The sequence below is a fragment of the Hyposmocoma kahamanoa genome, unplaced genomic scaffold, assembly GCF_003589595.1.
Source record: "Hyposmocoma kahamanoa isolate Upper Pololo Valley unplaced genomic scaffold, ASM358959v1 86, whole genome shotgun sequence".
NCBI classification, from domain to species: Eukaryota; Metazoa; Arthropoda; class Insecta; order Lepidoptera; family Cosmopterigidae; genus Hyposmocoma; species Hyposmocoma kahamanoa.
The window spans coordinates 17,661,182-17,674,660 of NW_020654289.1; the positions used below are offsets into that span (position 1 = coordinate 17,661,182).

The window sequence follows — 13,479 nt, forward strand, 5'->3', positions numbered from 1 at the left end:
AAACCAAATGCTATATAAATGACTTTTTTCTTAATCCTGTAAAGTTGTCAAATTTGAGATAGTACTGGTTGCCAGTTCACAGTCGCAATGGCTATTTCGATCCAGAATGAAGTTCGCAAAAGGTCCACCCGTACACAAACTTCATGCTGCAAGTTGTGGTTGCCGTGTCTTTCTTTGGCATCGAGAAACATGATAATTAATCATAAGTACAGTTAATTTATTCATTAGTTTATATGCTTAACTATTTTCTATGCGCTGTTTCCCAATGGGTACATAAATTAAGAGAAACTACACTTTAAAAATACAGAAATAAAATTACAACAATCGCTCTAATACAAATTTAAGTTGTACCGTTATCTAATGTATACACCCGACTGAATAACGATGATGCCCTATACACAATGGCGTGTTGCGACACATTACTATGCACATGCGACTTGTCAACTCATGTTTCAAGATGACGCACCTAGTGGCAGTGATCTTTGTGATTTAAAGCTCAGAGTGGCACTGCAACTGTTATGGACAGGCACGCATACCACGCATGCAAAACACATGTTCATCCCGTCACTTGGTACCATACAAAAAAATACAGCGCATAGCGTCAAAATAAGCTGCTATCGCATCAGAACATGAGTTTAAATTTATATTCTATTGCTATTCAAAAATCAACCTTATTGGCCAATCTTCGGCTTAAAGCAGCGAAAGAAATGCGCCTGTAATAAACATACCTTTTTATCGTTAACAGGTTCTGGAGGTGGTACCGGTTCTACAAGTCTCTCCCGTTTCAACAGATCAGAGCAATGGCTGTAGAACCCCACTAACTCTGCCAGGGAATCGAATTGGCGACCACCGATGTAGTAGTCGCCGCATACCGCTGTTATTCTACGCAATAAAGATATGGTCATTATTGTACGCCTCGTTAATGGTGATCAGCCTCCATCGCAAAAGTCATACAATAAAAAAAAATTACTTCTTATTTCTTTCACAATTATTTTAAAACCGCAATGGCATTAAACGGGAAAAAGATACGTGTGATGTCACCCATAGTAATACCAATAGATTGCGCCGGCATATAACAGCTGTGAAAAAACAGGAAAGCTTTTATAACGAACGGTGTAGATTGTGGATTAATGTATACGGTCGAATTGGTTGAAAAATGCATTTTTTAAATAATGAATACGACGATTTACGACATAGGACAAGGTGGATTTGAAGGTCGCGCACGCTGTTCGCTCTGCATCATCGTATATGGGTTTGTGTATGTGCAGCATGTATATGCTGCGTTTTAACAGCAACCCGTATAAAATTCTATACTAAAGGGTGATTCATTTGGAGGTAGTATTTTCAAAACTAAAAAAAATGTAATAAAAATAAATTTATTGGATTATCTTTATTATCATACAAAAAAAACCATTCTTTACATTTATTTTTTAAATATTATTTCTCGGATAGGCTGTAACTGTGGTTTGGGGAATAACGCGAGTAATGTTGGCTTCCAGTTGCTCAATCGTACCCGGCTTATCCGACGACACGCGGGTTTTTCTCTGCAAGTGCCATGCGTCGAGGGACTGTTCTCAAATGACCGGTACAGTGAAGTGGGATACCAGAAACATTTACAGTACCAAATGAAGACAGATTATTTCTAACATACATTATAACTTCGTATAAGTAGAGTGAGTAGTGCGTCATTATGCGCTGCGCTACAAAGAGATTTCTGCAGGAATGTCTGTGTTATACCCCAACCAATACGCGTACGGCACGTTTTTGCATTAGCATGACTCTATTGGCATCCGTGGAGTTACCCCATATGAGTGAACAGTACGACATCAGCGAGTGGAAATATGCAAAATAGACCTGTCTTAATGCAGAATCAGAAATAAGCAATTTCAGTTTACGCAACGTAAAGACTGCACCACTATCACACAGTCTGTCAACATGGCACTTCCAGTTAAGTTTCGAGTCCAGAGTGAAGCCAAGGAACCTACTCTCATTGCATATCGGCATCGGATTGCTTGCTACACTCGGAGGAACTGTGAGACCTCGACCCGAGAAAACCATGATGTTGGATTTAGTGGTATTCAGCAGCAACCCATTCGATGAAAACCACCTGTGATATATAGATTTTGGACTTTACATAGCCTCAAAGGAAAAGTCTAGGGGTGTGATGTCACAAGATCTAGGCGGCCAACTCACCGGTCCGAAGCCTGAAATTAACTGTTCACCAAATTGTTCACGCAATAAAGCCATGGTTTAACGTGATGTATGGCAAGTGGTGCCGTCTTGTTGGTAATGTCCTGGTGATCACGGGCTTCAATTTCAGGAAGGAAATAGTCCGTTATCATTGCACGATAACGGTCACTATTGACCTAACCCTCGAGCCTCCACACGCAAAATAGGCGCTTTGTCGTCGAGTTGCGGATACCAGCCCGTTGCACCAAGTACCAACCCTCGAGCCTCATCGGGCTCGAGGGTTATGTGAGATATGCATATAGCATATCCCCCCGTTAAAAAAAATTCTGCCGACAAGCTGTAATGTGAACATTACTGCGTTCCGGTTTGGAAGGGTAAGGTGGTCCATAAAATCTTTACGATTTAAAGCTCTAAGTGGCACAGCAACTGTTATGACAGGCGTGACGCTTACCACCAGGCGCACGACTTGTTCGTCCCGTCACTTGATATTATAAAAAAACATTGTTTTGGGTGAGCTGCAATTCCTACCCTTAGTGCATTAGACAACTTTTCAGGAGAGGTCAAAGATTGTACGAACGAAATTGGTCGATTAATATGTTAAGTTTATATTGGTAGAGTTATAAAATTACATAACGTATACATAATTTCTTTCACGTAGTCCATATTATTCACGATTTTCATGTAATAAAAGCACTTTAGATGTATGATCATATGTGGCTTTATTATACTATACCACAGACGGATAGTACAGATTATCGATATATCATCGTCGAAAGGGGTTTGGATTTTCTTTGGTGTGAAGATATATCTTCACATTTTAAACCCTTATTTGGTACTGAAACATTCTAATTGTAAACAATACTCAATTGATGTAAATCTTGTTTTTTTCAAGGACTAAAAGTGATGTGATTGAATATAATTTGTATAGAAATATAGAATATTAGAAAGTTTATAGGCCAAAATTTTTTGGATACTGTGATTTTTCATTTACATGGTGGTGAATTCCTATAATAAACTGTAGAGGAACAGCACGTCGCCTTTATGTTAACGTAAAGAATATTGATATTATGATTTATTTGACTATGCCACAACTTAAATAAATAACGGATTATGATAATTGTATAATAAAAATAAATATTATTCATATTATTATTTATCTTCTTTAACTATAGACGAAACTTAAATAAATAATGATTTTCTAATTATTATGATATGATATACTGTGTGTTTAATAAATATTATTCATATACCTAAATCTGAATCACAATTATGGTTCAGATTTAAATAAAGACTGTTCTTATACTACTGTCATTTACTGGATGAACTCTGTGTCGAGCCGTCTCCCGTGGCAATGTTACGCTCCATCGTGGTTTTTAACGCTTTAGTTTTTACCGTGTCAAGTGCAATTAACCCAATATACACTGGTTCGCTGTACGTACCCACACTTGGCGAAGTGTGGCCCAGACCTCAAACGCAAATCAAGTTCAGGAATTTGTACATTTTCGACCCGCAAAAATTCAAAGTAGCGATTATGAAAGATAAATGTGCAATATTGGTAGACGCACTCAATCGATGTTTATTCAATTTAAATACTCTTCAAAAAATTGTCGTGAAGTATGGCAACAAATCGGAGAGTGAAGCTGATAAGGAGAAAAAACAGCCGATACAAAAACTAAACGTGGAGCTGATGAATGAGTGCGAAGAGGAGCCACATCTCGGAATGGAAGAAGCCTATAATCTCGAGGTATCGTCGACTTCTACACTACGTAGCGCTTCAATCTGGGGCATCATAAGAGGCTTAGAAACTTTTTCGCAACTATTTTTCGTAACTCCCGACTTCACGGAAGTATGCATATATAAAACTGTAATCTATGACCATCCGCGTTACTCACACCGAGGTCTTTTAATCGACACTTCAAGGCACTTTCTTTCTTTAACATCTATACTCGTGACTATAAAAGCGATGGCTATGAATAAAATGAACGTACTTCATTGGCACATGACGGATGACCAAAGCTTCCCTTTTCAGAGTGAAATTTTTCCAGCGTTGAGTCGTCGAGGTGCATTTCACTCGTCAATGGTGTACACAAAGAGCGACATCTTAAAAGTAATCAACTACGCTCGATATAGGGGCATTCGCATAATACCTGAATTTAGTGTTCCATCGCACACTCTTTCGTGGGGTGTCGCGTTTCCACGCATCCTGGCAGAATGTTACAACGAGAACCAACAGTTACTAGGCCGAGGAACTATGAATCCGATCGAAGACGTCACTTACAGATTAATACGTTATTTATTTTCTGAACTACAGGAAGTATTCATAGACAAATATTTCCATCTCGGTGGTGACGAAACTAATTTTCCTTGTTGGGAATCTAATCCGACGATAAGGAAATACATGAAAGACAAGGATATGAGATCTTATGATCTCTTAGCGCACTTCTTCAAAAATACTTTTCCCCTGCTGAAAAATTCTACTTCCTTTATAGTTTGGCAAGACGTATTTGAAGAACACGTACCTCTAAACTTCGATACGTTAGTGCAAGTGAACAAAGGTCACGGTGAAGCTATAGTGAAACCGATACTAGAGGGATACCACGTGCTGTACTCGTCAAATTGGCATTTAGACCGACAGGACACGTTTGACGACTTTTACAGGCAGGATCCTCAAGAGATGGTGATGGAAATCACAAATAAAAATTGGGCTGCCAAATATGTCCTCGGAGGTGAAGCTTGCATGTGGGGAGAGAAAGTGGATGACCAAAATTTATTTAGTAGAGTATGGCCTCGCACTTGCGCAGTGGCGGAAAGACTATGGAGCTCTGCTGAGAAAGACGACCAGAAATTGGTAGAAGTAAAATATCGACTCGAAGAACATGTTTGTCGAATGAATCGACGCGGGATTCCGTTGCAACCTGAAGGTCCCGGATTCTGCGTAATTTAGATATATATAATCTACTAATAATATGTCCACTCTCCTCTCACTAACACGTACGTAACTAAGACGTACGGTCTTACGCAATAAAACTTTTGTCCCAGAAAATTTTGTCTAATGTCAGTTGGTTAGTCAAGAGAAAGACGATATGTCGACCTACCAAGAAGCCAGAGCAATAAATCTATTTAATCAATAAGTATAAACTAAAAAAAACATTATGTTTGTATCATAAAATATGCTATTACATACTAAATCTATAATGAAAATGTATAAAGTATAAGATACGTAATATGACAACACCGAAAAGACAAGACAATATTGAACACTAAGTATTAAAGTTATCACAAATAACTACGGAGATTACTATAAACTTTTACTGACGGTTCCAAAGGTGCAAATGGCGTAGGAGCAGCCTTTTTTAATCCATAACTAAGTGTACCTCTTAAACTAAGATTATGTCAGGAGTCTTGTATAATGAGAGCAGAGTTAACTGCAATAGTAGAAGCTCTATACTTTGCGGACTCTGTACTCCTAATGTTATTCTTATCAGATTCTAAAAGTATACTACAACATTTTAGTCCGATGTGTTTTGGGAGGCTAAGATGTGCCCATAGCTTATGAAGCTTTGAGATTAACAGTTAATTTACTGTCCAAGAATATGTATATCAGGCTGCAATGGATTCCATCACACATCGGACAAGAAGGCATCAAATAGTAGATAAATTAGTAAGTGAGGCTATCACCGAGTCCACGGAACCATCACGTAAACCTCTTGTTGCAGAAAACATCCCATTTGTAAGAAACCTAAGCATGGATATGTGGAGTAAGATCTATGGCGAGATTTCTGCAGTGGAAGGAATTTGTTATAAAAGTGTTCAAGTGCGTCCACCGCAAAAGTCCTGGTTTGAGGACAGCACACTTTCTAGAAATGCATTATTCATAGCTTTTAAACTTCGTGCTGGCCACTTTCCCTTCAATAAGTTCTATCATCTAATAAAAAGAGCGGAATCTCCGCTATGTAAATTTTGTAACAAACTTGAAGATATGCTATATTTGATAGAATGTGACCATTACGTGGCTATGAGAAGCCAATTTCAATTAGGGGATATTTGGCAGGTTGGGGAGTTAAATGTTGTGTTCTTTGACCCGTTGGCGAAGAGGGCTAAAACTCTGTAATCATATGTGAGGTCTTGCCTATCACTACGAGGCGACACGATAAAATAGCATAATCCACAGGGATTGACATCACAAGGCCGACATTGACTCCCAAGCGTTGCAGGCCTTATTAAAAATAAGATATTTTTTTTAAATCCTAAATCTTTGGTTTATATGTTTATTCAACTTATTTCCTTTTCTGTTACTTTACATTAAATTGCTTTTAGTTAACACTTTCTGATTATGCACAATGCATTCGATCATAACGGCGAGAAAGTAATAGAAGCTTATAATACAATTTAAATTACCTGAAATGATTTATTCCGGTGCGGCCCAAATAACTCAGTACGTATGAGCCAGGTTTGCGATCACTTTCCCGAACTGAAAGAAAGAAATCATATTCAAATGTCTTTCTTATTTAATCTTACTGAAAATCTTGTTAAAAGATCAGGAGGATCAGGAGCGTTTCTTCAGCGTTGGGAAGGAGATTTCCCCAACAAGGAAGAAAGAAAATAATATTTATTTGGTCTCATTTTCTTATAAGTAGTATATCTCAATATAAAGTAAACCTTAATACTAAACATTGAGATCCAAAATATCGCACTGCCAAATGCGTCCCAATTTCTATCAGAGACTAAAGAGTTTCCCCAAATGTAATTAAAGCACACTCTAGATTAACCAAAAGAAATATCTTTATGTAAAAAAGACCTAATCTAACACTTCAAATATTGATATGAGATATAAAATCCTATTTATGTGATTATCTTATTTATTTATTGTTCGTTTTATTTAATTCATAACGAAAACTTGTTTGACCAAAAAATAATAAAATTAATATTCGCCTGTCAAGAGGAATTAACGAATAAAATTAGATGGAATAGGATGTAAAAAGCTGTGGAGAAAGTGAACAAAATAAAAAGTCTTCCCTGTACAAAATAACAAAATACAAAACATTGTGGGAACATGCTAGACTATTGTGTTTTGTACTTTGTTGTATAATAAGTATGTTAGTTAGTGATTACACAATGAGAGGTGGGAAAACATTTTGTTCTGGTGAGGTTTTATAAAATGTATGTACAGCATAAAGATATGCGCCAATCATAAAAACTTCAGCGGCGGCAGCGACGTCGTTATTGACGTGAAATAAGCGTGGCATATAATTTTTAGTTATAAAAAACACAGTAAAAGCATTGAAATCAGCTTTGTATTTCAATGTTTTTTCTACTTTAACTTGTACTTTAGCAGGTATAAAGGTACTGTAAGTAAAAAAATCCACTGAAAATATGTTTGTAAAATATGGGAAAATAATTCATTTCAAACAAATGGTCGCCACGCCGATTTTACACCGGCGACAACGCGGCGCACATCTCACCTCACATCAGTACAGCATAAGCGAAGCGACGATTTCATTTGGGCTTTATCATTGAGACACGATTAGTACGATATGGAATTCCAAGCAACAATACAATGTCACTTAATGATAAGTGACAATATGGCCCATGGTACGTCGTGTAGTAAACACTTATTCGGTTAGATTCATTGTGAATTTTTTTATCTATTCAAAATGTGATTCTACAATCGTTTCTTGATGTCATCATAATACAAAGAACAATGTTGTTGTTATATAAGGGTAAACATTTTTAATGCCAAATTATTCAGCTTAAAAAAATAATATACAAATATCTTTATTTACTTTATATGATTACAATAAAGGTCAACATCCACACTTAGGCTAAGGACAGCATTTCAAGATGCATTAATTGCCGGTGGCTACCACTCTAGGGAAACTCCGTATTGTGGGAGCCAGGTGTTGTAAAAAGTGTTACAATTTAATATGATTGGGCAAGTAACCAACGGATGGTTGGAATTGATTATTTAAAGTACTATTATAAATGACTATTATAAATGAAAATTAATTAAAATATATAACATAAGTACGCCGAATAAAAGATGCAAAAACATTTGAAACAACAGTATCAATAAAAATAGTGTGTGTACATGTGTTGTGTATGATGGGTGTGCAGACATTAACCTATTATTTTGAGTAGGTGTTCAGTGTCTTGGTAGGATAGTTCGAGTAACCAGTTGTTAAGCAGGACCTTGGCTTTGATATAAAAAGTAATAATCACATGTTTTATAATCTATGATGAATAACTTGTAATAGTAATCATTATTATAATATCATTAATATATGTTTGAAAATTAAAATGTTCTGTTAATTTTTAAGTTAGTGTTAATTGCTCGTGGCAACATTATATCTTATATGTATATTATGGTAACTGTAACTCATTTGTTTTGTTCTTTTTCTACTTCTACTTCAAAGCATTGCTATATTTGACATAGCTGCCTCCAAGTGTTTGTGTACTATTACCTGAACTTCTTTGTGCAAATCCACATGCACCTTCCATTGTATCTAATGTACATAGGAAATCCTCAGATTTTCCCTTACATTGCCTTCCTTCAATCTTACCTCTATTATGTATTTAATAAAAAACAAGTATTGCACAGATTGCCAACATGTTTTATCTTCTGATGTCTATGGCATTCATGATTTTATCAATTCTTTAATAATACAACTCCATAAACAATAACAAGACATACAATTAGAAGCATTCTTACCTAAATAGCTTCCATGTTTGCCAGCGGCCCATAGGCGTTCTTCAGAAGTATATCTGTCCAGCCTTCCATGATACCATTCTGTCTCTGGAGGAGCTAGTATTGCTTGACGTTCTCCTGGTACAAAATTATGTCTATAGTTATTTCATTTACTTTTAAAACGGAAAACCCTCCTATGATATGAAATTTGTGAAATATTTTTTCTTACTTCTATGTCATTCCTTAGACATACAGCCAGATCTATAGAGTAAGGTTGAATATTTTAATTCAGCAACACATATTGCTTAATTCAAAAATATTATATTTAAAGACTCACTGTTTTTGTAAAATGTGTTTGAAGAGGATAATGTGATAATTTACATTAATTCCTGGGTTTTCTAGCTAGTCCAAGAGTGAATGCTATTGCTCTGGTATTCATAGTATCAACCACTACTATGAATACCAGTCTTTTTTTTGCATTACCTTTTTGCACTGCAATTCATACATTTTTGCATTGTAATTTCCATAGTTGAGACTAGTTATTTGGCGTAGTTGTCTGGCACATTATTATCACTCCTTAAATAATTATTGTAATGATAATTACTAACAATGTTGTTCATCTGTTTCTGTTTCTAAGTCTGTTTCTGTTTACAGTCTGTTTCTTCTGTTGTCTGTGTCTCATCTGTTTACAGATGAACAACAAACATAATTGATCCATGCTCCTTTTAAAAAATTATAGTGTAATGAAAATGATAAAATTTACACGATAAGTTTACTAAAAAAACGTGATACCTACGTCAAACATTTATAAACTGACAAAATGTACTTAATCAATATAGTTTTTGGTTTATTACCATTAGTACTAGGTCCATCTGGTTCATCCAGCTCCAGGTCAACAGCCAGTTCTGCAATGTCTCCGCCACCATCCTCGGATTCCGTGGAAGGTGATCCCAACTTATCCTTCACAGGGGGTCCGATAGGTCCCATCACACGTATCAAATCAGCCATATTTTCAACTAGCTTACACAATACTCAAACGGCTCACTTAAATTCGTCCGGGCAACGCCAATGACTCACACATTATTCAAATCCAAACCACCGCAAAAATCCCAACAAAATCTCCAGAACGTGTTTACAATAGAAACAAAAAGTGTATGCTATCGAACTACCCCAAACACACCTTTATATTGGCGGAAAACCAGATCCCTAGAGAAATTAATACAATCGATGTACACTACACCTATACTAGCTGCGTATTAGAAGACAAAAACTTGAATACTTTGCTTCTTTAAGAGTAATTTTCATAGAAATTATCTTCATCGATACGCCCGTCCACAGATGAAAATAGATTTTGAAATTGACAGAAGCAGATTGCGTTGCCTTGCCATTTCAAAACATAAAAAAGTAATCCCGGTATCTCATCATCATAGACAAAGATATTTTGTATTTTACAATTTAATTGTGATTTCTCGATGTATCTGTTTGCATTTACGTGTATTAATGATATTAACAAAAGTTAATATGTATCAATAATTAAATACTGTCCACCATAAAATAAAAGTAGTAGCCGACATTCTCGTGAAGTACGGTTCTTTTCCCCATTGTACCATAGCAGCGCCCTCTACATTCTTTGGTGCAAGCAGGAGTGGAAAGAATATTCATTTGCTTCACTTCTAGGATTTTGAAAAAACTGTCGGCAAAGTTAATATTCGTGACCAGACAATATGCATGGTTGTGTCTGTGGGGCAGTTGACACACTTACTCTTGACTACACTTGACATTGTTAGTTTAATTCAATTATTTATTAGTTAAATTAATTCTTTTGATTTGTATATGTGCACTATTGTGTACTGTGACTTCTTATTATATAATTATTTCTCATTGTTTTGTAAACTAACGCTCACTTCGCAGAGTAGTATGAAATTACATTTAGTTGTATTTGCATGAAATTGAGCAATGTTGAGAGAAATAAACTAAACTAATTAAATTCTCAAACAAGGTGAAAGTAGAATCTTTCTTCTTATCTTATCGATATTATAATGCTTGCCATTGTGGCGAAAGTATTTGCAAATCGACAGCGTAATGTACTCGCCGATTGTTGCCCAGTGTACATCAAACACGAAAGTAAAAATCACGTCAATCAAATCAATTAAGTTTGATTAATATTTGTTTTAAGTTTAATGTGATATTTAATTTTAATTCCTTTGTTATTGGCTTTAGGATCAGTGTAATTCGAATTTATTATATTCGAATTACGCAAGCTATGAAATATTATTGATCGTAAATGACCAGAGAATAATAACATAATTAACGGCTTTCTAATATCTGCCAAGAAAAGATTAACCGAATTGTTGAACAGTGATTTTTTTATTCCAAAACAAATCATTTTTCATTGTAAATGCTGCCTGAGTAAAAAGAAAATCAATTCTGAATAACTTTGAAAAAACTTAAATATTACAAAAACGTAAAAATACAGTTGCTCGGGCCACACACAGGCGGCCACGGAAGCGTTCCGCCCGCGGGAATTTTTGTAATGTAAGAGTTTACATGAACCCTGCTATGCTGAAACAGGTGACAGGGTTCATAAGAATTCGTACATTACCAAAATTCTATGACTTTTTAATAAGGTAAATAGTTTTACGGTTCTTAGTAGTGTAATTGGAAATAATTTTGTTAAAACATAGAATTTTATTTGATGTATGAGTAAACATTTTTTTCTTTTTAAATGTAATGTAATGTTTATATTTCTACAGAAAGGTTATCGAAAAAAGGTAATGTTATGCGGTATAAACTGTATGAGAACAACATCTTGAAAACAGAGTTTCACATGCCATAATTCGCAAATACGTTCCTGGTGGATTTTTAGTATTAGTCAAGATTTAGATAGGTGGCGGTACTGTGCATTAATTCTTCACGAGTAGTTGACGTCGACCATGGACGTATAGGTCGATAGGCCATAGACCATGGCAGTGTGACCAATACTTAAAAACTTTGCTTGTATAAATATGACTCACATCCTTTTTTTCTCGCATTACTTGGTTTGGTAACGAAGCTAAGCGCTATTGTTCGTATTATTATTTTGTGTGATATTTTTGACCTGGTGATATTTCAATTTAATTCCTGTACGAGTAATAAAAGGTATGTAAATGACATTTCATTTCATACAGACGTCCTTAGATTAATTTTGGTGAAGGATAAAACCTCGTTTGTCGAATTCGTCGTGTCATACAAAAATCAATGACGCCATTTTGTGATCGAGATTTTTCTTTGTTCTTTGTCTTCACTTGTATTGCAAAATAGTTTCATCACATATCTGAATCCTTACACAACGCATTGTAAATTAGTATTTTCGTTGTTGCAGATAATAAAATGCAGATATTTGTGAAAACCTTGACTGGTAAGACAATCACTTTAGAGGTCGAGCCTTCGGACACAATCGAGAACGTAAAAGCTAAGATTCAGGACAAAGAAGGTATTCCTCCAGATCAGCAACGACTAATCTTCGCCGGAAAACAGCTCGAAGACGGCCGTACCTTGTCTGATTACAATATCCAGAAGGAATCCACGCTTCACCTAGTTTTACGTCTTCGTGGAGGCATGCAGATCTTTGTCAAGACTCTCACTGGTAAGACTATCACCCTTGAAGTCGAACCCTCTGATACTATTGAGAACGTGAAGGCGAAAATCCAGGACAAGGAAGGCATTCCTCCAGACCAGCAAAGACTTATATTCGCTGGAAAACAATTGGAAGACGGTCGCACACTTTCCGATTACAACATCCAGAAGGAGTCCACCCTACATCTTGTTCTGCGTCTGCGTGGTGGTATGCAGATCTTCGTGAAAACCCTAACAGGTAAAACAATCACCCTGGAGGTTGAACCCTCTGACACTATAGAAAATGTGAAGGCAAAGATCCAAGATAAGGAGGGCATACCCCCAGATCAGCAGCGATTGATCTTTGCTGGCAAACAACTGGAGGATGGCCGTACACTCTCTGACTACAACATCCAGAAGGAATCCACACTCCATCTTGTTCTTCGCCTTCGTGGTGGTATGCAGATCTTTGTCAAAACCCTTACAGGAAAGACCATTACACTGGAGGTTGAACCATCTGACACAATTGAGAATGTGAAAGCAAAAATTCAGGACAAAGAGGGTATTCCTCCAGACCAACAGCGATTGATTTTTGCTGGCAAGCAGCTAGAAGATGGACGTACACTGTCAGACTACAACATACAGAAAGAATCAACCCTACATCTCGTACTTCGTTTGCGAGGTGGTATGCAGATCTTTGTGAAAACCTTAACAGGTAAAACTATCACCCTAGAGGTTGAACCCTCTGACACAATTGAAAATGTGAAGGCAAAGATCCAAGATAAGGAGGGCATTCCCCCAGACCAGCAGCGATTAATCTTTGCAGGTAAACAACTGGAGGATGGCCGTACACTCTCTGATTACAACATCCAGAAGGAATCCACACTCCATCTCGTCCTCCGTTTGCGTGGTGGTATGCAGATCTTTGTGAAAACCTTAACAGGTAAAACAATCACCCTGGAGGTTGAACCCTCTGACACCATAGAAAATGTGAAGGCAAAGATCCAAGA

The 13,479-nt window shown here is 36.4% G+C and overlaps 2 protein-coding genes across 5 annotated transcripts in view; one reads left to right on the forward strand and one right to left on the reverse strand.

Moving 5' to 3' along the window:
• The window catches only part of LOC113234773 (ras GTPase-activating protein 1), a 34,183-nt gene extending 24,109 nt beyond the window's left edge, over window positions 1–10,074 (reverse strand). The window contains exons 1-4 of one of the 3 annotated variants that reach the window (XM_026470250.1): window positions 9,730–10,074; window positions 8,900–9,010; window positions 6,589–6,661; window positions 729–882 (exon numbers count right to left, since the gene is read on the reverse strand). In XM_026470250.1, coding sequence (XP_026326035.1) covers window positions 729–882; window positions 6,589–6,661; window positions 8,900–9,010; window positions 9,730–9,883 — 492 coding nt within the window. In that variant the 5' untranslated portion in view covers window positions 9,884–10,074. Of the gene's footprint in view, window positions 1–728; window positions 883–6,588; window positions 6,662–8,899; window positions 9,014–9,729 lie in introns of all 3 variants that reach the window. The other 2 variants (XM_026470248.1, XM_026470249.1) reach the window with 2 other exon arrangements.
• A 1,808-nt stretch (window positions 10,075–11,882) lies between these two features.
• Window positions 11,883–13,479, forward strand: part of LOC113234638 (polyubiquitin-C) — a 3,363-nt gene continuing 1,766 nt past the window's right edge. The window contains exons 1-2 of one of the 2 annotated variants that reach the window (XM_026470030.1): window positions 11,883–12,013; window positions 12,237–13,479. The exon at window positions 12,237–13,479 is cut by the window's right edge and continues 1,766 nt beyond it. In XM_026470030.1, the coding sequence (XP_026325815.1) occupies window positions 12,245–13,479 (1,235 nt within the window). In that variant the 5' untranslated portion in view covers window positions 11,883–12,013; window positions 12,237–12,244. The remainder of the gene's footprint in view (window positions 12,014–12,236) is intronic. The other variant, XM_026470031.1, reaches the window with a different exon arrangement.